Raw genomic sequence first — 22,849 nt, 5'->3', positions numbered from 1 at the left:
TTTTATTAAATATTTTATAGTGTCTCCTAGGATATCGAGCAAGTAAATAGTTTCAAAAATATATGCCAATTTTTCTTTACCGCCAGATATGGACATAGATTTAAAATAGTTAAATGATTTATTGCTGTGTGAGTCTGTCTATTCTAACGTGTATAAATTATCCTATACTCATAAATGGCATAAAAATACATATATTAAACATATTTTGTATCTCCCAATGCTATCGATTTGAAACCAAACTGGGACCTCACCTTTTAATCTACCTATATCTTCACATCTTTCCTCTTTTGCCAATTGCTCGTTTGTTTACCTTTAATGAGCTACCGAATCACGTGCCCGTAAAATACTACAAAAACCGCAGTTACCTTGCCGAATCTATTTGTTTATTATTTTATTTCAATTGCCTCGTTTGCCGGTCAGCGAACCAAGCCTAATAGTTGGCTTAAACCATAACCGATTTGCGGCTAATTTTGGCGATGAAAAGACAGGCCAAAACAAAAAGCGAAACTTTTTCAGGGTTAGTTGCTGATTGTTATTGATTCTGATTTGATTTTAATGCACCAAACAAGGAAGCATTGATTTGTGTAGCAAACAGGGGCGCACTAGGTGGTAACCATATTATGTGAACCCCTCTTTGGAACACCTTTGCTTTTGCCCAACCCCACAATCTACATATGTACGGATATGTACATATATCCATTGAAAATTGGTTATATCTAATTGATGTTTATGTCACATTAGCTGTTCGAGTATCCCATTAGACTGGCTTTATGGCAATGTTTGCCGATTAAGCTGATTCTGAATGCGAGTTTATCGTCGGGTGTGTGGGTAAAGTACGCTGTCGATTTGCATTGGCTTATGCAAAACAGAAAGTCAATTGCAAAAGCCAAATAGACTTGAACTTGAAATAGATCTGGAACCCTTCTGATTGTATTTCCATACCATGTGTGTTTACAATGGAAATGTTGCATGCAACAGTGGCAGCAACAACAACTATTTATCACCTCGATTGGCCAATCCGAGTGATACGTACATACATACATACATACCTACCCACCCTCGTCGTCCCGCTTGCATAGACATCGACATTCATCATCTGCTTATGCACTGATTTGCATAACACAGAAAAATCATTTGGTTGCCACATGTAGTGGCAACGTGTGTTGTCACCATGGGAAATGTGCCATCCCCCATCGATTGTATCGAATGGTTTTTTCGGTTAATTACTATTACCCACAGGCTAATTATGTCAGCTATATAAGGAAGTGATTTTGGTGCGAGTTTGCGGCACAGATATCCGATCGCATTTGACGTCACTTTGCGTATTAATTACCCACTTAAAGGAAGAGAAGATCAATTTCAATTGTGTAAGTGCAGTAATAATATTTTATTCGGGGTATCCGGAAATAGCGTTTAACAAGAAATGACTGAAACTCGAGCGGAAATTGTGATTGAATCTGTTTTAGCCAAAGGGACTTCCGTGACACAAAAAACGTGACAGATGTACGTTAGTTTGAATAAATAAAAGTATGCATATTAATTTTACCTAATTAAATACTTTTACTTTTCTAAAATCTTGCTATTTACTAACTTTTTTGTTTCTTTGGTGTCAAATCCATTTAAGAACTGTGCCCTCCACTATCCCAAGTAAAATCATCACTCTTAGGTGTTGTATCTTTTATGTACAGCATTACAGATAGATGGAATAGAATATTCAGCAGCTTACAGCGAAACCTTCAGTTGGTCCTTACACTGGAACAATCGACACACGCAAACATACACAGCATACTAAGGTTGCATTCTCCCCGTCGTCGTCATCGTTAATCAGTTATCGTTATCATTCATCAGTCAATCGCCAGGATCGTCGTTTAGTGCAGATGGTAGTCGTGGAAGTCGTGATGGTGATGCAGATGGAAGGGATCGTAGGGGTGGTAGGCCTTGATGATGGGCGCAGGATGATAAGCCTTGATGATGGGCGGATGCACCACTGTCTTCACCACAGTGGGCAGCAGGACCGGCTTGATTATGTGGTGCGGCACACTGTGCACCACCGTGGAGCTCTGGTGGGAGACGGCGGCGGGCAGATGGTAGTGCAGTGGTTCCACATGATGGTGGTGTGGATAGTAAGGGATTTCCGGATAGTGATGGTGGTGGCCATGCAGGAAACCAGGACGAGCTGCCGTCAAGGCGCAAATTGAGAGTAGCGACACTACCTATAAGTGGGGTAAAATATCCTCAGATTGGTTCTCGACCAGAGTTAATCCGTGATATCCTTACCAGTTTCATCATCTTGTGGGTGGTTTAATCCTTGGTGGTTGGTCTTGGTAGCTCGCTGCTTTCAACTGATGCCACTCGATGGTGTGGAGGTGGCTTTTATTCACTTGCCACCTAGCCAATTGGCCACCAGCAACAGCTGCGGATTCCGCTGCAGATGCAGATGCAGATGCTCTCGTTGCCATATCCGCCGCTGCTGAGAGGCTTCAATGTTGTGGAACCTTGCGTTTGCATCCGCAGTTTGCAGTTTGCAGTCTGCCGCCTGAAGTTGCTGCCGTTGTAATTGCAGCTCGTTTCGTTTTTCATTTCAATTGTTGTTTTTGCGTTGTCTGCCTTTTTCGCACACAGTTTTGTCAAGCGCCGCATTGTTTATCCGCAGTCTGAGTCGCTCCATGCATCGACCCCTTCCAATCCCAATTCCAATCCGAAGCGCTGAACTCTGCCACGGCTGGGTTCAATGAGGTGGCAGACACCACAGATAACATTTATGTGGGGATACTCTTATAAAAGTTTCGATGGGATCTGAAGGAGAAAAGTTTACTACAGTATCCAAACAGTATCAGAACGTAAAACTTCAAATGGAATCGCATATAAAACATATCCACATAAGCGAATATATACATATTTTCAATTATTAAATTGTTTATATAAATATTTGTTACAATAAACATTAAGCTTTTTTTAACTGGTTTAATTTATTTTATTATTTACGTTAGTTTCCCAACTATATCCCATAGCTAATGTATACCAATAGATGGAGAGTAGCTGCTCATGTGTTCATTCAGAGAGCTTTTCCTAAGGTTGTCGCTGGTTGTATTTATTTATTTGGTTTTTTTTTTTTTGGCAAGTCTTTTAATACTATAATGTCCCAGCGAATGTCGACGTTCTGTTCTCGATGCTCGTCTGCTGCAATTGGTAATTGTAATTGTTGCTGCATCTGCTGCAACTTCATTGCAATTTGCGCTTGCAACTCGCTCGTTCCGTTAGACCAATGAAGAAAAAACTATTGCAAATTGTCTCTGTATTTCTGCACTTGTATATATGTATGTAAGTATCTCTGTATATTGTAGCTGTATCTGTACAGTAAGTAGCATAATTTATGCCAGTGTTACATTTGCCCGCTGCGACCTTGACTACTTGAAGTTTTTGGCCCGCAAATTGCTGTTGGTTTTACAGCATCGCATTTTTGTTTCTTGTTTTTTTTTTTTCAGTTTTTTTAGATCTCTTGTTTTCGTTTCTTGGTCAGCGGAAATTCACACTCGCCAATTTAATTGTTGCAATTTTTTGTCGTGGAAATTAGTTGTCTGCACGTCTATATCTTCTATGTTATCTATGGGTCTGAGAATGCGCAAAAACTACTTGATTTTTTTGAGTGTGTGAGAATCGAGACATATACTTTGTTGTCGTCATATGCATACAGCCGCGATCGAAATATTAGCTTTAATACTTGTAATGAGTGTGGGAAAACATTTCTAAGTTTTAGCTTTTCAACGGTTCAGTAAATTGTATTATATCAGTGATGTAGTATTATTTTATAAAATAACCAACAAATTCATACGCTGTTTAATATTCTCTATTTTCTATAAGATTGGTTTTTACTCCTAGAAAATGTCCTAATGGTTTTTAATGTTTCTCATACATCTCTGTTTATTATGTACCATATGTAACATTATGCAACTAAAACCATTTTATACTAGAAACAATAAAAGCTTGCTCATAAAAGCATTTATTTGCCTATAACCTTTAAATTGAAATAAACTTGCGGTCCTTAAGCCGCATTTTATCAATTTTATGTTACTCAATTTAACATTGTATTGACTGCAGTTGCTCAGCTTCGCTACTGACTGCCATCGATTGTGATATTTAAGGCTTCCATTCGCGCCCTGTCATCTCATCGCCTGGAAAAGTTCACGAACGGCAGCGGATTCAGCTTCAGATACAGATACAGATACAACTTCATGGCAAACTAGAACACTTGAGTCGAGAGCACGAGCTCATTAGAATGTCGTTTGGTATTTTGACAGGCAACTTGGACGGCAAGTGCTGAAATGTCAGCCAGCGAGGGTATAATAATCGGCAACGAGGCTGTGGCAAATTAATCATGATTTGCATTAAGCGGTGTAAATATTTACACAACAATTCGCTGGGGTCCCTGGTCAGCACTCCCAAAAAAATGAAAATGGGAAAAAATTGTGGCCCGAAATGAATTCAATTGCTTGACTTATCGCGACCAGGAAGCACTGCATCTGCGCCATAAACGAGTTGCAGCTAGCGACTATGTTGCAACTTGCAACAGTGGAGTGCCGCAGCACTCCACCCAAAAATGCCCGATTCAGTTCAGTGGGTTAGTGGGAGCCCGCAGTCCGCATTTGTTATCTTCGACTTGGAATCTCTAGATATTTTCAATGTTATTGCAATTAAATTGTGAACCAAGTCAGGCATCCGCTGACGCAGCACTTCCAATCCGAGAATGCCGCTCAATTGATGGACACATCTGACCTTAGCGAGTGGCCAATGGCCAATTGGTCGCTCGGCCACCTGTTGGGTATTCTCGTTGAGTATACGCCAGAGTGGCAGCCAGCAGGCACCTCGGCCAGCGAGTTAGTCGAACGTAATTACTCGAGGGGCTCCGTGGAAATGAAAATGATTTTTATATATGTACGTATATTGTGCGGCATGGGGCGCCGCTCTACTTGCCACAGCTGCAGCACATTTCTCACCACCGATTGCCATTTGCGTAATGCTCCTTCTGGCCGGAGTTTCCGACTCCATCTGAGTTTCTGAGTGTCCAGCGCTCTGACACCTGAGTGAACTGTGCCAACAGGACAGGTCGTATCATTTGTGGCTGGGCCGGGAGTGTTTGGCAACTAACTACATTGCCAATCCGACAGATCGGGTCTGGCCAACCACGCTCTTTTCTGGCCCGCAGAAATATTCAATTTCACGTAACATAATGGTCAACTAATTTTGAGTAATTCAAAAGTGTCTGCACTGCTAGCAGTATGCTTTTGTACTTTAGTTTATGAGCATTTTAATAGATTTAGTTTTGAATTACTTCTGTAGGCGGCTGAAAGGTAGGTCGACTAGTTTCTAACAAAGATCACAGGCGGACTTTAACTATCGGGTTATAAATAAAACTATTAAGACTTTTATTATTCTTGTTTACAGAAACAGAAGTTTAATTAAACTAAAAGTGTTCCACATATACCGTATATACCGTAATCAAGAAATAATTGCCTTTATTATAACTTAAGCTTAAGTAAGTACCAAAAGTCATTATAATCCTTAAACGACATAATACAGGGGCTTTGTTAAATTCGAGTAATCATAAAGTACAAATTTAATAATAAAATTTTATATTCTATGTGTTTTTTTCTGATCGTGTTATTTGCTCTTTACTTCCACACCATTTGACTTATTTTTCTCAATTGACTTGCAGTAATAACTTCCTCATTTTTAATTTCAATACATTATTTACATGACATCAAAACGTAGTTCATATTTTTCCGTGTGATCTAAGCCGACCTTTCAGCCAGTAACGTGTATGAAAATCACAAAAGTACAATGGCCGATCAAAAGTTAATATTGAAAGACTCGGAAATACTAACAAAATAGAGGTAATTAAGGTAAGAACACGACGAAAGAGTAATGACGCTTAAAGACTGTCAACAAGTGTTCCTTAACTCCCGAGTAAGTGATCTTTAAGCGCGGCTAATTGTTGTTCATTACGTTTAAGTTGAGATCAGCTCGAATGTCTCTAATTAAAAGCGAAATTGAGTTTGGTGCTAAACGGTGGCGATAACAGGCAATCGATCCGAGTTTGCCCGGGGAACTGGTTCCCTGCCTGATAATTGCCTGGCTGTTTCTTAATGTGGTTAGTGGCTCTTGTATCCAGTCTTTTGCAATGCAATGTTAGAAATACAAAATAAGGAAAAAAGATACGAAAACAGCGACAGAACTGTCACTTGCCTGCTGGCCATAAGGCGTACATTACCCCCAGAGCAGTACCACTCGAGATCCCAAGAGAGATATGTACAAACATGTAACACAGATGTGGCAAAAGCACACAGCCCGGATATTGCCAAGGAATTTAACAGAAATAGACTCAAATCTATTAAAAGTCACTCAAGAATTTCGGCTAACAAAGCGGTGGGTTGGAGGAAGAGGGAGTTGTGTCGCCGGATTGAAACATTCATTAATCATGCTAAAAATTGCTGACAAATCACCATAACGGCGGTAAATACAACTACAGTTGAACACCATTGAAGGTACAGTTGTGTTTGTCACTTGCAAGCAGTGGCAAATGCAAAAAATATTAGAGGGGATCATTAAAAACGGGATGTAAGGTGACAACCAAGTAGCCAAAGATCTAAAGTGGTTAGTCAGGAAAATCATCATATATATCTTAATCCCCTTTTTGCCGCCACCACTGCGTCCATGGCGTATGAGTGATCTGCGCGCCTGCGCAATCGCCATCGATGTTTGCTTATTACACAAAGCGGAACTCCAGACCAGTCCCGAGTGCGGTTCTATGTGGGATGTGGCTGTGATTGTGGCGGTCTTTGGATTTGCGCCTTCTGGTGCTTTATCGCTGGCCCGTCTAGCTGGCCATTGTTATGCCAGACAATTGCAGGCCGAGATTAGCATAACCTGAAAATGCGAACGGAAAAAAAGGGGCGGAGAAAGGAAGGGAGTGCTGTCGTTGCCCAAAGAAATAAAAGATACAGTAAAGCAAAGTATATTCGGAGATTAATTCGGTTTAGATATCTTAAATATGTTACATCTGAAAAATAAGAAAAAATTAAATAAAATTTATTTTATATTTTTAAGTTTAGTAAAGGAAAATGTAATAAATAGCACTGCTCATGAAGCTACAATTTTGTTTTGGAATTTAATATATAATAAAATCAATTAGATATTTTTATTATAGCACACGTTTTACTATTTAAGGAGGCAAGAAAAATGATACTCATACAGTTCAAAAAGAAATTCTCATTTATATTTTCTTAAAACTATGTACTCACTTCCAAAAGTTCCGAAGTACTTCTCCAGATATAACTATTCGAAATTCTCGTGATAGTATTTTCCTACTCATCTCCGCACTGAAAGCGAAATGAAGTAAACATTAAAAACCACTGTGAGGCTTGTTAAAATATGAAGAAATTCATTTTCATTTCGTTTCGCGTTCGTTGGCCGACGTGATGGGCAAACAAATTGGCCAGCGAGTTTGCGCACATTCCTTTCTCAACGCGGTGACGATAGCATTACCATTACCACTACCTCCTCCATTACCACCGCTATTACCTCCGCCTCCGTTGGCCTTCTACCGCAGACGAAACAGCCGAAGAGGCAAATCCCCCCGCCCCTCCGGACATCAGAGCCAGTTATGTTTTGGCCATGACAGATACACGCAAGTGCGTTTCCATTGAACTTGGACTACTTTGGGCGAGTTCGGTTTGCGGCTGCTGTGCGTGTTGCAGCTAGGGGAAATTTTCACGGTCAGTTGCGAGGAGGAAAATGACAAGTGCGAAGCACATTTTCAGCGACACCCGTCTTGGCCTGAAGTGCTGAAAGTGGCGGCTGCTGGCCAACTGCCCGAATGGGCCAGAAACCTAACGTCTGTGAGCTCAACCCATTCGGTCAGACATTACATTTTGACTGGTTTCTATTTCTTTTTTTTTTGCAACCTAATGGGGTACGATGTCTTAGGTGGGCAGTGGCCACCACACTCGGTCAGTTGGCCATTTGGGCATTTGCCGAGTTGTGGGGGGAGTGGGGTGTGCTGGTATTTTCTGGCCAAAAAGCTGGCCGAAGACAAAGCGAATCAGCTGCTGCACATGCAAACTCGGCGAACTCCCCGTTGGCGTTATTTTTCAGCTTTTCTTAACGATGCTTGAAGGAGGAAAATAGCAAATGGCCAAAAAAAAAAGAGCAAGAAAATTATTATTATTGTATTTTCTGCATTTTAAGATTCGGTTGCACATGGGCTCTGCTCGGCTTTTTGGGCACTATAAAAGCCGCTGCAAATTTGGAGCTAACCACACAAATCGGCGAGGCGTCAACACAGACCAACAGTTCAGTAGTTCAGCCAATAGCTAGCGCACCAGGATCGCAAGGATTAGCAAAATGTACAAGTTGGTGAGTCTACCCTATGGCCAAGTCACATGATTCTGGACCTAATGCTATAATTTTCATCGAAAAGGTGGTGTTCTTCGCTCTGCTCGCCGTCGTGGCTGCCCGTCCGGGTTATTTGGAGTCTGGTCCACTGCTCCACAGCTATGCCGCTCCTGCCATCATCCATGAACCGGCTCTGGCCAAGGTGGGCGCCATCATCAAGACCGTGCCCAGTGCCGTCTCCCACCAGAGCATCAGCCAGGTGCACAGCTCGGCCCACATCATCCAACCGATTGTGGCTCCGGTGGTGAAGACCTATGCCGCTCCCATCATCAAGACTTATGCGGCTCCTGCCCTCCACACGACCCTCCTCTCGTCTCCGTGGGCCGGACATGGTTGGGCTGGCCATGGCTGGGCTCCGTCCTGGTAAATGTGATGGAGGTCCTGGATGGCATTGCGTGGGCTAGCAACTTTGGCTTACCCTCACCTCGATCCCATGCTTAAACTCTCAACCCTGCTGTTTTGTTTTTCTTCTTTCACATTTCGACTGATGTAAATAAATCCATGTTTCATGCTCAAAATAATTCTGTGGCATATTTCTTAATGGAAAAACACTTTATGCTACCAGTTCACTAGAAGTTAGATAAGAACTCGGTATCAGTGCTTTTACCTTAACTTATGTGGCTGGTAGTTCTTATCTATCACGATTTGGTTGCTTGATGTTTATACGTGTTTTGAAATTTATCTTGGATAGTACTTTATTCTAAATCGTTATCAAGCAATTATTGTTTATTGTTCGTTGTTTAAATTATGCTTTCAATACTCTACTTATACCATTTATAGTAGTACATATATGAACAATAGTATATCCTTAATGAATTAATTCTATCTGAATATAACATAGAAATTGATGACTGTTTAAAAAAATTCCAAATTTCAGGCACTATGTAAGATCAATTAATCTTCAACTCAAAACAAGTTTTGTTTAGTAATCCAATTTTTTTTCAGTAGTAATCTACAACTATAAGAAATGTGAACTTATATTATATATATAATTATATATTATATATATAATATATGTATATTATATTATATTATATTAATTTGTATCTTCAATTTAAAAAGGCATTTAAAGCCCAAATTTTCAAATTGTAGCTGTATTTTTGTAAGTATGGCTACAGCACTATAGTAATTTCCCAATCAAAACAAATGTCAATTTTTTAACAATCACATTTTACTCGCAATTAAACTCAATTATGTACAATAGGAATCGCTATTTTCTAACCGTCCAGTTCGCTGGGATGAGTCCCCAAAGGTCTAGTCTTTCGATTACCAGCTGGAGTTGTAGACAACCGGAGAAGCGGCGGCATAGGAGGTGTGCACCACCGGGGCGGCATAGCTGGTGTGGACAACGGGAGCGGCAGCATAGGCGGTATGCACCACTGGGGCAGCTGCAGCATAGCTGACCACCGGAGTGGACTTCACCACCGGGGCCACGATGTCCTCCACTACATGCGAGTGGCTGTGCACCACCGACTGGCTCTGGTGGGAGACCGATGTGGGAATGCTGCTGACCACAGAACCCACCTTGGCCAGAGAGCGCTCCTGGACAACGGTTGTGGCAGCTGGAGCGGCATAAACCAGAGGAGACTCATAAAGATGACCGGGACGAGCGACAGCTACGGCGAGGAGAGCAGACAACACCACCTGGACAAGAGAGTTGGAGGATTAATTGATGATATAATGCTGTGATAAATTTTGTAACTTACCAATTTGAACATGTTTAAGGATTTTTGTTTCTTGGTCTGTGTTGTGCTGCTGAAGCGAACAAGTTGACTGATAATTTGACAACCGCAAGTGCCGCCTTATATATGGTTAAAAATGGATGTTCACGACGCGGCTGCAAGGCGAAGAAAGAGTGGTTTAATTAAAACATTTACGAGCAGAGCAGAGGGCAGTCAAAACCAAATGAGTTGTATAAATCTGCCCTCGCCGGCACAATAAAACATGAGACTTGCATTTGGTCACTGTGAGACCCAAAATCCCAAAAACCCGTAGCCCAAAACCAAAAAGCTCACGCACTGCAAGTTGACCCTGACTCACGCCCCCAAAGTGCAAGTAATGCAGTCGCCGAGGAATCACTGTATCTAATGGCAGTCAAGGGGCTAATGGCTGTGATTCGGATCAGTTTTACACAGAAGAAATAAGTGAGGCAATAAGTGAGGAGTGATCTATTATTTAATTTAAAATATTAAAAAAATATCACTATACTTAAAACTCCAAAGTATATAAAGAATGTGTTCAAATTAAAGACGCAATGATATGAAATATTTATCATAATACGATCACTTTTTTTCTCTGTGTATCACATTTCCGAGTACCCGAACAAGTAGTTCGCTTGTCTCCGCTGAGCCGTCCACCGACGCTAATTGCTTATTGATCGTTGGCCAGAATCTGATATGGGTATGACTTCGGTCCGAATTGTGACGCACTTTTGTGAGCCGGAAGGTCAAAGCCAAATGGCTGCTGTATAAAAAGATAGATGCAGCCCGGCAAACGGCAACAGTTCTCGCAAGAAACTCAAACCGATCACTCCCAATTCCAAACAGTCAATACAGACCTAACCCATTTCCAAAATGTTCAAGTTGGTGGTATTGTCTGCTCTGCTCGCTGTAGCCGCTGCCCGTCCCGGTCACCTGTTGGAGTCCTCCCCGCTGGTCTACGCTGCCCCAGCAGCGACGACCATCGTCCAGGAGCCCGTTCTGGCCAAGGTGGGAGCCGTGGTCAAGAGCGTACCCACTGCCGTCAGCCACCAGAGCCAGTCGGTGGTGCACAGTCACGCTCATGTTGTCGAGGATGTCGTTGCTCCCGTGGTGAAGTCCACTCCGGTGGTCAGCTATGCTGCTGCCGCTCCAGTGGTTCACACCTCCTATGCCGCTGCTCCCGTTGTCCACACCAGTTACGCTGCTCCTGCTCCCGTTGTTCACACATCCTACGCCGCCGCCGCTCCCGTTCTGGCCACATCCTACGCCCAAGTGGCCGCCTCCTCGCCGCTGACCTACACCGCCACTGGTGTGTGGTAAATCCATGGCCAGGCCCACTCCGAATCCTACTCCTCTCACTGTTGACAGGTGACCAGGATGCATGTGCATCGCTGGACGGTTTTGTGATACGAATTTTAAATAAATAAATGTTTTGCTTTGAAATCGTGCAAGTTGTTTTCTTCACCCTGCGGGTCATTTATCTTCCTGTAGTTCCTAAAGAGTCTAAACAGATGATAGTAACAAATAGCTTTTATCACTAATATATAGATGAAATATATATACTAATACAAAGGTACTAGAACTGAAAAAGTAAATTAACTGTGGAACTCATTGTTCTTGGTAAATATATAATGAAATTCGGGGCTGATTTACTTTGTCTTGAAATTCAAAATGTTAGGCGAAATGTTGACATTTTGACGTGAATTTAGACTTTTTTTTTAAACATTTTCCGGCGCGTGTGGACTTGGTCTTAGCTCGCTTGGTGTACTAAAAGTGTCCTGGTTCAATGCCCTGTGTCACGTATCTACTTACATCCTGCTGCACCTGTGCCGTGGGTAAATATTGGACACCCATATGTCGGAAAAACGCCACATATGTGGGTGAAAATTAGCTGGGTGACAGCGTGGGCATCCCGCTGGTTGGGAATTGCTGACATTTTCGGGCAGTGAACTCAACGAACCATTAGCCCTCTTCAAGGGCATTTCTAAAAGTCATTGTACCTCTGATTTAAACGTTTTTAATAATACAGGCTAAAAACATTTTAAATCACTTTTTTTACAATTAAAACAATACATTAGTTAAAATGTTTGGTGCGGAAGTGTGTAATCATGGGTATCTCCATCTTTAACTTGGCAGCAAAATCAGCAAGGGGCTGGAAAAACATGGTTAGTGCTCCACTCAATCCGCGATCCACCTCTGTCACGTTCACCTCCCTTCTGACTATCTCGTGGCGGCCATTAACATATCCATTGGTGCAGTGGATGCTCAGAAGGATTAGAACAAATATCTAGAAAGAAATCCATTTAACAGAGTATTTTTATGAATATTTTCTATATTTTCTTACCGCTTTCAACAGGTAATCCATTTGTAGTGTTATCAACGGCGGGTTAAATGCAATCACTGGTGCATTATTAAAATTCTACGCATTTATATACCAAATTCTGTTCAATTCTTCAATACGAGTGTTCTGGATGTTCTGGACAGGTGCAGTCACAATTTTACGGAATAGAAAAATAAACACAGACAGTTTACTTGGAGGAAAGCAACACTTCAGTGGTCGGATTAGGTTTAAAAATGGTCAACAAAACTGTACATATATATCTAAATCCATTTTCTTCCTACAAAAAAGTTTACAAGCAGTACATATATGGCGGGATTTGGCGAAACGTGCCGGGATCTCTAGCGGGATTTCTGGCGGGGCCTTTCGGGCTCCCGCGGGATTTCGGGATAAAAGGTAGAAAGTTGAGATTAAGTATGCAGATTCCAGAGACATATACATTTGTTGACCCACGTTGTAAAAAGACGCCACACCCACAGTTTTGAAAAAACTGTTAAAATTTTCATTTAATAATCAAAGAGGTTGTTGAACTTTCTCGTTCGCATTCCCACTAGCTGATAAGCGGGTATCTAATAGTCGAGTAAATATACTATAGCGTTCTTTCTGTAGCTTTTACTCACTACTGTTTTGAATGACCATTTTAATCAAGCAAAAATCATTGCGAATTCTTGGAATTTAAGTAAATGCGAGTAAGCCAAGCGAAAGTGTTTTCCTGTCATTATAAACTTGGCCTTGAATTGGGTCGGAAGCGATTACGATTGGTTTCCAATTAGAAGTAATCTCGGACCCTTGGTTCTCCCTCCGCACCAGAAATCGATCTTCAGGTGAGTACGTGCGACTAATGAGCTCCGAGTTGTGAAATGAAATCAAGAGTGGGTATGGCAAACAAGTGCGAGGCCGAAAATAAGTGAAGTAATGAGTAGTGGGAAAGGGGCAAACTCGGTTGAGGAGGCGAGCGAGCCGAACAGAAATTGGCCACGAATAATAATCTGGTTTATGGCCAAGACCCGAGACAAGCGGCCAGAATCCGTTCAGGCACGTTCGACTTATGGCTTATTGTATCCGCCTCAATTGACAAAAGCCGGCGAAGTGCGTGTGTGTGTAAAATGTGAAGTTCAAGTATAAAAGACGTTGACAGTCCCTCAGCTCAACACATTCGAAGTCTGTCTCCCTATCCAGCGACACCAGTCGAAGAAGCCAACACCACACCAATATGTTCAAATTGGTAAGGATCGCAGGGATATCCATATGGCACCACTTTGGAATACTAACTCTTATTCTCGTCTCCAGTTCGTTCTCGCTGCTCTTTTGGCCGTGGCCGCCGCCAAGCCCGGTCACCTGGCTGCTGCTCCTCTGGTCTACAGCGCTCCCGCCACCACCACCGTCGTCCAGGAGCCCGTTCTGGCCAAAGTGGGTGCTGTTGTGAAGAGCGTGCCCACCGCCGTGTCCCACCAGAGCCTGACCCAGGTGCACAGCACCCCCGTGGTGGAGGATGTGGTGGCTCCCGTGGTCAAGACCACCGCTGTCCACTCCGCTCCCGTGTTGGCCGCCGCACCCATTGTGAAGACTTTGGCTCCCGTCGCCTACTCTGCTCCTCTGGCCTACTCCGCCCCGGTGGCCTACTCCTCGTATGCCGCTCCTCTGACCTATTCCGCACCGGTGGCCTACTCGGCTCCCCTCTCCTACGCCGCCCCAGCTCCCCTGCTGCACCACGCCCCTCTGACCTACGCCGCTGGCTCCTGGTAATGTGGTGAGGATCGAAAGAGTTTGAACTGTGCCTTTCTAGTTGAAAAAAAATAAGGAAATCGAAAAAAGAATAAATTAAATTGTGAATACCAAACAGATGATGTGAATTTCTTAATGATGTGGGGATATATAAATTAATTCTGAAGTTTACAAAGAAGCGTTCTAAAAAGTGTTCCTACATTTCTGAATGTTTTAAAAACAGAATTAAATTCATTTGAAGTACAAAACTTATTTAACAATGGTATCGATGCACAATAACTAAATACTTCAATAACATTTTGAATAAACCAAAGCTTGAATTTTATTTGTATTTATTTATTTGTTGTCCCAGCAAATAAACAAAAATTTTTTTAATTGAATATTAAATTCAGGTTGTCTTTAAAATCAACAAAATTTAGACTTACTGAAATGTGATTTAAGAGACGCAGTTGCACCCAGCCATATTGGTTTGGTATGTTTTTTGATTATGTACGTTTCCAGAACAAGAACTAATGTTTTCCAATATTACTATATATATTCCAGAGGCTAGTTCACTAAAGCTATCATAGGTACTATGATATTACCTTTACGTCGAACGTTTTTATTTATTGCATATTTGATGTACATTTAAGTTTGCAATACAGAAGAGGTAATATGTTACACATAACCAAAAATGAGATTTTCTGTGGAGAAGGGTTTCTTTGTTCGTTGTTCTACTTCAGATAAATGCTGGGGTAACTGGATACTCCCCAGATTCCCGGCTCGTACCATCCCGCACTGTTGCCCGCGTATCCAAGTGGGGCATACGAGATCGAAGTAGCTGGAGCATAGGCTGCCTTCAGGATGGGCGTGTGATCCACAATGGGGCGCCAGTAGGGACGCTTCTCGTGCACCACTGTGGAACTCTGGTGTGAGACGGCGGCTGGAAGGGCATAACTCTCGTATCCTACGACACTGGGAGCATATTCCACGTGCTCATAGCTGGGCAAGTAGCTGGGGCGAGCCTGGATCAGGACAGCGAATACTCCGCACAAAAGGAACACCTAAGGGGAATAGATATTGCTTTAGGTATTTACCAAATATTATGTGTTATAGGGGCAACTCACAACTTTGAACATCTTCGCTGGGGAAACTCTGCAACAATGTTTGGCAGTGGAAGAAGTCACTCGGGTTTTATACAAGTCCGACCAAGGGAATTGGCTTCTTTACGTTAGAATTGGCACAAACAATCGAGCCATCATCTAAATTTTGTGTGTCTTGTTTTTTTTTTTTTTGTTTTTGCCATACTGATGTTTTTTGCGTTTTTCCTCAAGCCAATTCCCAGGCCCAGATGGCTCATTAGTGACCCATTTGGGCGTAACTGAGCGAGCGGCTTTCGGCCGAGGCGAGGCTAAAGCCGAATAGGTAAATAGGCAAATAAACAAGCCACCCACTTGTGGATACCTGTTGCAGCACCCACACCCATTAAATTGGCTCCCAACTCCTGGTTATTTCTTCTACTTGACTGGCACACAGATGTGGGCCAGCGTTCCAGCCATAAGCCATTAGCATAACCAACAGCCAAACTCTTTTTTTTTCCCCTGGCTCACTGACTATTTTCCCGACTATTTTTGGGTGCCACCAACGCAAATCGTAGGCCAAACACCATATGTCGCATGTGTATGGCCTATACTTTCCTCTAACTTTGCTTATAATTAACCAAACACGCCAAGATTCCCAGCCCATTTGCGGCGACCTTGGCTCTAATTTAATTAAGAAGAAAAACCAAAGCAGAAATATACAAACAAAAAAAAAAAATAGAAGCCCACAATGAGCGTTTTCAGAAGCGAGATACATAACATGACGCTGACAGGCCCCGAAACGATTTAATCATTGGCCAAGTTGCTCTTATTGTTGGCATAGCGACTGCAGAATGCCATTGTTACTGGGATTCGGTCCACTTTGGTCTCTGTGTGCCCGCAGACATTTTGGCCCAGCCAGCTTGGTAGTGTAAATCACTGGTTCGTTTAGCAGTAGTTGGCACAAATCTTTGACTGGCACTTACCGCCGGGTGTAATATTTCCAGCTGCAGAAATAAAAAACCAAGATAAACAAGAAACAAATAAATATGTTAAAAAAAGCTACATAATGGCTATGGCTTTGTGACCAATTCTATTGTTTTAAGCCAGAAAAATTGAGTGTCGTTTTGAAAAATAGTCGTATACTTTTGAGCTGCTATCGTAAAGTGAAGCTTGGTTGTAAGCTTTTCTTAAATAATATAAGCTTTGCCTTTTGCTTAACCCATGATAGCGATTGGGCGCTTATTAACCACTTTGCTCTTTTTGACCAAAAGCAAGAAAATATGGGATTTCTTACAACCAATTAGAACAGGCCAAAGTACCAACAAATATTTTAATCAATTTATTTATGCCTCCAACTCGTACCAAGTTGGTAATGGTAATGGCCAAATCACATAAGGAAGTGAATATTTCCACGAAGAACTTGAGCTTCGGCTAATCCACTTTTCCAAAACAATTCCATATGCAATCTCCAAGTAATTGGAATATTGACAAATGGACAAGAGTTTTAAATAGTCTGGCTAATAGAAGTTGACTGCGTCCACTGGGACTGGCCCGAATTCAACTCGAACTCAACTGCTTTTGTATCTGTATCTTTGGGTTGTCACCATGAAACATGCAACTTAATTAGCTGTAGTAAGCAGTGCCCAGTCTGAGATTTTTGTTGTAATTATTGGTGCAAAGTAGCAACACTCTGAGCTGGCCTTATCTGCTCGTTATCGGTGCGACTCAGCTTGGCCTGGCCAAAAACAGTATTGAAAATCGCTCATACGCCATGTAATTAGATTTGTAATAGCCACATCCGCCTCCAGGCCTAAACGTTTGGAAAATGCCTGGCTAGGCCACTTCTTGCATCGCCTTTTGGGATTTGCTGTCAGCGTGTTTTTGTGGGGCGTGTGATCTGCATTGTCTTATTAATTTTAATGACTGAATTATACAAAACTAGACGCACCAGCAACTTTTTGCCGGTTGCAACTTGCCAAACACTAGAGCGCCAACAACTTCCTTGATTACACACAGAACTCGAAGTCGAGTTAAGTGGAGTTCGTTTGTCTGGTTGTTGTTTGGTCTCGAATCGAATTCGTTTTGGTGTTGTTTTCTTGTGGGTATTTCGTTTTTTCTATATAATTTACGTACATGAATTTAATGTTTTAGCTGTGGCTATCATTAAGTCTAATTGACTTTTTATCGCTTATGGTGTTCTCAGTTCATTTTTGCTTATGCTTGTGAGAAAACCAAAGCAGAGTGAACTTGATCAGCAGATTGGTAGTTCATAGAGCGCGACATAGGGATGGAAAATTGTTATCGTGTTCAGAATTGTGAACTTAGGGTGTATTTAATGAAACCATATATAACCGCAGGTTATATGGAGAGTAACTGCAGAGAGTAGAACAGGAACGGTACGATGGCGCCCGAACAGGGATCTTAGTCCTGACCATACGGTCCCTGTTCGGCCGTCAGCTGAAGCTCGTGATAAATTGAATTGCCACCTCTAACTCAGATACAGATACTGCCCTCACAGGTGTGCAATCATGCTTAAAATCTCGCCCAGTAATTTGATTTCAGCACAAGTTCAGGGTGAGTAACTACACAAGTCACCGAATTGCTCTAGAACAATCTAAGATCGTACAGCAATCAGTGGCAGCAAAAAGTGAAAGTCAAATTAGATGCACTAGAACCTGCTGGATTTGTACAACAATAGAAAAAAAAAAACTTGGGGAAAAGGGGAATGCGAAGTGTGCACCCACATGAGAAGTAAATTCAATTAAAAAGCACTAATCGAGTAACGAATTATTTCGGACAGCCCCTCGCATAAATCTCCGCAACTGGGAGTCAAACGATTTGCATACAATTTGGCGACACACAACTCTAATTTACGAGCGTCAAAAGGGGCGTGAGTTGTTCAGCATGTTGTTGCCTTTTCAGTTGTTGTGGTGCAACTCAAAGTGGAAACGCTCGGCTTCGATTTAACTACTTAATTATGAAGCAGATTTTGGTCTATTTGCATTGGCAGCCAGAGAGCGAACATTCAGTGAAGCTGTCAAATGATCTGTGACCAAAATAGTTTTAGCATGCAGCAGGCTGATCAAAACAACCAAATTAGCTACAAAAACAAACGATTTACGTGCTATGAGCCACATTGCGCCATGTCCCCGTACAAAAAAAAAGAACTTCAAAGCAAAATGAAACCAACTTTGCAAATGATAATTGTTGGCCCAACCTCGAGGCTGAGTCGAAGGTAAAACAGCTCTGGCATAATACAGTAGCCAAGGAAGGGTGGCAAAAGGGGGAGGATGGGATTAATCCACCTTAGTTCACTTTGATTCCATAAATGAAAACACTGCTCCACGTTGGCCAGTGTGTTTTTCTAGAGCTTTTCACAGCGGTGTCTGCCTGACATTTGCTTTATTGAAGGTGGAAAAACAAAGCGTTGATTGGTACCCTAGAAACATAATCACGGAATGATATTTCAGACTCATTAAAAAATACCCACTCGTAATAGTCGGGCTACGAAACGATTTACGGAATGTAAGGAAACTGTATTTATTCTGGAAAATTTCTGATACGATGCTTTGATTTTGGAGTTGTATCTAATACGGTTTTTACAATATTAAGTATACGTATATATTAAAATTTAACTTAAGTTAAAGCTTACTCCACGGATTTGGTATGCATTTATATTTGCAAACTAATTAAAAATAAATACATGAAGGTTTAGACTCACTTTGATCTTAGTGCTGAGGGTTTTCCAGGGTAATTAAGTAAACGCAAATGTGATTTTTGCCAGCCATTGTTACAGTTTTGCACTTGGCTGTTGTCGCTGTTCCTCTTGGTATTAATCATTATAAAACGAGTAATAGTCAGGCTTTGCTGTACACATTGTAATGTGCACGACATTGTGACAAAGGCTGGGGTAAGCACGGCCTTGACCGAGTGGCGTCCAACATGTGGTATACTTAATACTTAATTGGCCACACTCGAGTCACAGCCAGCGATCCGCAGATGGGAGGGAGTCAGCTATGCAAATTGGCCTCCACCCAACCGACAATTATGTTAAACTATAACAAAAAATATATAATAACTCATTGCGGTCACAAGCTGGTCTAATCAAATGCATGTAAGTCGAACTAGTCACCTCTGCTCCATTTGCGAACTCCAGACTTGCGACTTGGGAAATTTCCTTAACCAGAATGGGGCGGACAAATTTCAGGTCCGACTATTTCCCCAGAAAAATCGCATAAATCACGAAAGGAAAAAATATTGAGTTGAGCCACGAGTTGAGTTGGAAAATTGACGGCTTTTAATTTCGACTTTTGAATGATTTGTTGGCAATCAAAGTATTTTGGGCGTCGCTTGGGAAATGCGAATCTGAATCAAAATCGAATGTATGCATTGGATGGACGTTGCTCAATGGCTAGCAGACAAACAGAATGCAATTGGTAGGCCATTAAAATGCAATTACAGGCCACCAGAGTTTGGTGGTCAGCTGCAATCGGAACCAGCACGAATAAAACCAAAAATCCAAAACAACCGAGTGGGTGGCATATTTGGTTTTGTAGCTGCGGATCGATAGATAGCCACGCAATTTGGCATCCTGTTTGGTGTCAATCAAGCCGCCTTCGATTGAGATTTATGCGACAATTTGGTTAGCATTTGCATAACGCCACGGGTCGAAATCACGAGGTGTTGGCTTTGGTGAAGGGTTCGGCTTAGTTTTAGATTCGACTAGCACTAAGCCCCGTTGATATGCAGATTGTCCATTTGGGGTCCAATCAGCAACGATGGCCAGGGTCGCTGAGTCGAAAGAATTGTCGCCATCGTAATTGTTTATTAATTTATGACTCATAAACTTTAAGTCGGTCTTTGTTCGCCCTGAGAGAATTTCGATTTTTATACAACTCTTTGATTCAATACACCGATATTCAAGGCTCAAAACAAGCATTTTGCAATTCTTTTCGAGCCTCGTGTTCTGACTGATCCCGTGATATGATTTCAAAGCTGTTTCAGAATTAAGCATGGCTATTAGGAAATCTGGCAGGCCATTCGAAATGCGGCAAATATGATTTACCTATGTTTCCAATTGACTACGCTCCTTCCACCCAAGTTACGCATACGCCATGTGCGCGATAACAAATCAGTTAAATATTAATGCATGCAAAATATAGGCAAACCAGCTGCCGTCCAGCAGCCACCAAAATGACCAACTGCACCAATCTCCACTCTGTGTTTGTCAGTTATTAAAGTGAGTAATTTTTCATGGACCACTTGAGTTTATTTGCTGCGTGGAGAGGCAGCTCCGATTGATCATTTGCATCTGGACAACAACATTTTCCACACCTACGGATCTCTATATCTCTAATGAGCTGTCAGTCAGTCAGTCAGCTGATTGATAATAAAGTGCGTGTTTTCGGTTTTAGAAAGGATTTAGGCAGATATGCTTAATAGGCTTGCAGGCTTATATTTAAATAATTTGAACACGTGAATTCAACGGTTTTGAATAAAACACAATATTCATAGATAAATTTAAGTGCTCTTTCAAAGGAAATGTTACTTAATGGCCAATTTAGATCACTGGAATAATTGCAAAATTACTAATAGGCAAAACCAGATTTAGCCGTAGAATTTTCTCAGCTGGAAACCCCCAGAAGACAATTGTTCATTTCCACGACGAAATGAATGGAAATATAAAAGTTTCCGTTAGAGCAAAAGTCGCCGACAATAGCTGACGAAAAAAATACAAATTGAATTAAGTGCTCGTGGTGGTTCTCCATGAAAATCTTGGGGATTCGGTGGCTAAAATTGGCGGTGGCTCAGTGGCTCAAGCCAAAGCCGCCGCGTGACTGATCTCTTTCGCGATCTGCTGGTCGGCAAATGCACAAAGCTTCGGCTCTCGGCCGTCGAAAGGGGCGTGTTGGCTCTCCCTCTCCGCCGCTCTTTGGGCCAAGATTTGTCAGAATATTTCTCATGTTGCGGGTATAAATAACAGGGCTACTTGAGACGTCTAAGCATAACACATTCAGCTCTTCGGTCAAGAAGTCCAAACAACACAAAACCAGCAAAATGTTCAAACTGGTAAGATCAGGATTAAAGGATTACCGCTCGTATGAAGTTAACATAGAAGTTTCTTTTCCGCAGATTGCCCTCATCTCTGCCCTGTGCGCCGTGGCCAATGCCGGAGTAATCTCGCCCTACAGCCATGGATATGGACTGGGATACGGCGCCGCCTTGGCTCCGGCTTATGCCGCTCCGGCTGTGATCTCGCACGCCCCGATCATCAAGAGCTACGCCGCTCCCATTGTCGCCCACCCGGTGGCCACCTCCTATGCCAACACCTACAAGGTGGCCACCAAGGCCATTCCAGTGGTCCATGCCGCTCCTCTGGTCCATGCCGTGCCTGCTCTGCACTCCACCTCCACCTACCATGGATCCTATGGCGGCTACGGTAGCTACGGTCTGGGATACGCCGGCTACGGACACGGAGCCTACCTGCACTAAGGATCTGGATGTCGGAAAGGATACCAGCCCCCCGTTGACGACCCCGATTGAAGTGAGAACATTAAGCGGATAATTCGCATTTTGCTGCCGTCAAAGTGTTGAATTTGCATTTCGTAGTCAGAAGCGGAAATACAAATTGTGTACAAAATCCCTCAAAAACCCAGACACCCACTTGGAGACAGAGACAACTAGAGAACTAAGGACAACTAACGGGAGGCGGCGAGAGCGAGAGAGATTGATGAAGGATCAAGTTTCGTTGATTTTGTTATTATGGTGCAACTCCATGCATTGTGGCTTCATAACATTTTGTAAATAAACGATAAATGACTCTTTAAACGAATATGATGGCTTATTTCATTTACTGGTTGCTTATATATGTTAGTTTAAAAATATTCACTTGAAATTATGACGGATGGATATTTAAGATCCATATCCAAATATGCCTTACTACACACAATTCAATGAAATCTTTACGATACCTAACGTTTTGGAAGCAATATGAATTTTCAGAGTAATGTGGAAATATTTTAATTTGCCGTTTTAACACACACACATTTCGCAATGTAAGCCACTTAACTCAAAACTAATTGTTAAGGGGACAAATGTCTATTTATGAAGTGTGGAATTATTTTCAATTTAGTTTAGTTGAGCGTGAAGTGATCAGTTTTATTCGCATTTATAAGGATTCCAGATAGTATTGCTAGTTCGTAGATGCGAGCATTTCACAAAAAACTGCTTGTTCAATGATTTTCAACTGCGAACTTACCCCAACCATCCGATCGCCATTCAGCATTCAATTGCACTTCAAATTAATTTTACTTGAGCAACTTGCTCGATTCATATCGACTCCCGTCGGGTGTTTTGAAACTTGCAAGGAAAAAACCAAATACCAAAAAAAATTGTTTTATTGCAACGCCTTGCCCGGCCCACCTGCTCACTATACCCCCCCCCCCTCCTCTAACAATTATCATTGCGGGGAAACGAAAGACTCAAGCGACAAACGCGTGCGCCTGTCAACAGGTTGACCAGTGAAAAGTGCGTTGAAATATCTTTTTATTAATGGCCGGCCAACTGTCGCAGCT

General features: G+C 42.1%; 8 protein-coding genes, 1 long non-coding RNA gene and 1 other non-coding gene across 10 annotated transcripts, besides 1 other annotated feature; 4 read left to right on the top strand and 6 right to left on the bottom strand.

The window, feature by feature from the left end:
* Positions 1-1,666: 1,666 nt before the first annotated feature.
* On the bottom strand, positions 1,667-2,531 carry CG13062 (uncharacterized protein). Its single transcript, NM_140614.3, has 2 exons — positions 2,278-2,531; positions 1,667-2,213 (listed from the first exon to the last, which is right to left on the bottom strand). The coding sequence occupies exons 1-2, from the start codon at positions 2,287-2,289 to the stop codon at positions 1,869-1,871; spliced, it is 357 nt and encodes a 118-aa protein (NP_648871.3). The 5' UTR covers positions 2,290-2,531; the 3' UTR covers positions 1,667-1,868.
* Positions 2,532-5,497: 2,966 nt separating this feature from the next.
* On the bottom strand, positions 5,498-7,876 carry lncRNA:CR32160 (long non-coding RNA:CR32160). The gene is made up of 2 exons (NR_048284.1): positions 7,299-7,876; positions 5,498-7,057 (listed from the first exon to the last, which is right to left on the bottom strand). It is a non-coding gene; the product is annotated as a long non-coding RNA:CR32160 (long non-coding RNA).
* Positions 7,877-8,335: 459 nt separating this feature from the next.
* Positions 8,336-8,970, top strand: CG13042 (uncharacterized protein). Its single transcript, NM_140613.2, has 2 exons — positions 8,336-8,412; positions 8,477-8,970. The coding sequence occupies exons 1-2, from the start codon at positions 8,401-8,403 to the stop codon at positions 8,816-8,818; spliced, it is 354 nt and encodes a 117-aa protein (NP_648870.1). The 5' UTR covers positions 8,336-8,400; the 3' UTR covers positions 8,819-8,970.
* Positions 8,971-9,610: 640 nt separating this feature from the next.
* CG13063 (uncharacterized protein) lies at positions 9,611-10,216 on the bottom strand. The gene is made up of 2 exons (NM_140612.2): positions 10,158-10,216; positions 9,611-10,095 (listed from the first exon to the last, which is right to left on the bottom strand). The coding sequence occupies exons 1-2, from the start codon at positions 10,167-10,169 to the stop codon at positions 9,718-9,720; spliced, it is 390 nt and encodes a 129-aa protein (NP_648869.1). The 5' UTR covers positions 10,170-10,216; the 3' UTR covers positions 9,611-9,717.
* Positions 10,217-10,945: 729 nt separating this feature from the next.
* On the top strand, positions 10,946-11,591 carry CG13043 (uncharacterized protein). The gene has a single exon (NM_140611.4). It carries the CDS (start codon positions 11,025-11,027, stop codon positions 11,469-11,471), a length of 447 nt encoding a protein of 148 aa, NP_648868.2. The 5' UTR covers positions 10,946-11,024; the 3' UTR covers positions 11,472-11,591.
* Positions 11,592-12,153: 562 nt separating this feature from the next.
* CG43249 (uncharacterized protein) lies at positions 12,154-12,534 on the bottom strand. Its single transcript, NM_001259862.1, has 2 exons — positions 12,496-12,534; positions 12,154-12,438 (listed from the first exon to the last, which is right to left on the bottom strand). The coding sequence occupies exons 1-2, from the start codon at positions 12,514-12,516 to the stop codon at positions 12,226-12,228; spliced, it is 234 nt and encodes a 77-aa protein (NP_001246791.1). The 5' UTR covers positions 12,517-12,534; the 3' UTR covers positions 12,154-12,225.
* Positions 12,535-13,027: 493 nt separating this feature from the next.
* Positions 13,028-13,094: a mobile genetic element.
* A 190-nt stretch (positions 13,095-13,284) lies between these two features.
* asRNA:CR45890 (antisense RNA:CR45890) lies at positions 13,285-14,272 on the bottom strand. Its single transcript, NR_133248.1, has one exon.
* On the top strand, positions 13,638-14,326 carry CG13044 (uncharacterized protein). Its single transcript, NM_140610.4, has 2 exons — positions 13,638-13,714; positions 13,780-14,326. The coding sequence occupies exons 1-2, from the start codon at positions 13,703-13,705 to the stop codon at positions 14,233-14,235; spliced, it is 468 nt and encodes a 155-aa protein (NP_648867.1). The 5' UTR covers positions 13,638-13,702; the 3' UTR covers positions 14,236-14,326.
* Positions 14,327-14,788: 462 nt separating this feature from the next.
* CG4982 (uncharacterized protein) lies at positions 14,789-15,363 on the bottom strand. Its single transcript, NM_140609.3, has 2 exons — positions 15,321-15,363; positions 14,789-15,257 (listed from the first exon to the last, which is right to left on the bottom strand). The coding sequence occupies exons 1-2, from the start codon at positions 15,330-15,332 to the stop codon at positions 14,928-14,930; spliced, it is 342 nt and encodes a 113-aa protein (NP_648866.1). The 5' UTR covers positions 15,333-15,363; the 3' UTR covers positions 14,789-14,927.
* A 5,905-nt stretch (positions 15,364-21,268) lies between these two features.
* CG4962 (uncharacterized protein) lies at positions 21,269-22,105 on the top strand. Its single transcript, NM_140608.3, has 2 exons — positions 21,269-21,344; positions 21,408-22,105. Exons 1-2 carry the CDS (start codon positions 21,333-21,335, stop codon positions 21,765-21,767), a joined length of 372 nt encoding a protein of 123 aa, NP_648865.1. The 5' UTR covers positions 21,269-21,332; the 3' UTR covers positions 21,768-22,105.
* The last annotated feature ends 744 nt before the right edge of the window (positions 22,106-22,849 follow it).

The sequence above is a fragment of the Drosophila melanogaster genome, chromosome 3L (genome assembly GCF_000001215.4).
Source record: "Drosophila melanogaster chromosome 3L".
NCBI classification, from domain to species: domain Eukaryota; kingdom Metazoa; phylum Arthropoda; class Insecta; order Diptera; family Drosophilidae; genus Drosophila; species Drosophila melanogaster.
Note: the sequence above shows the minus strand (reverse complement) of the source record. Positions and strands in the feature narration are given on the sequence as shown.

What these genes read in the sequence shown, in the direction of transcription:
- CG13043 (NM_140611.4), top strand. Translation starts at nt 11,025, where the DNA reads ATGTTCAAGTTGGTGGTATTGTCTGCTCTGCTCGCTGTAGCCGCTGCC.
- CG43249 (NM_001259862.1), bottom strand. Translation starts at nt 12,516, where the DNA reads ATGGATTACCTGTTGAAAGCG. An exon ending in TGGATTACCTGTTGAAAGCG is followed by an intron (nt 12,439 to 12,495) that starts GTAAGAAAATAT and finishes ATTTCTTTCTAG; the next exon opens with ATATTTGTTCTAATCCTTCT.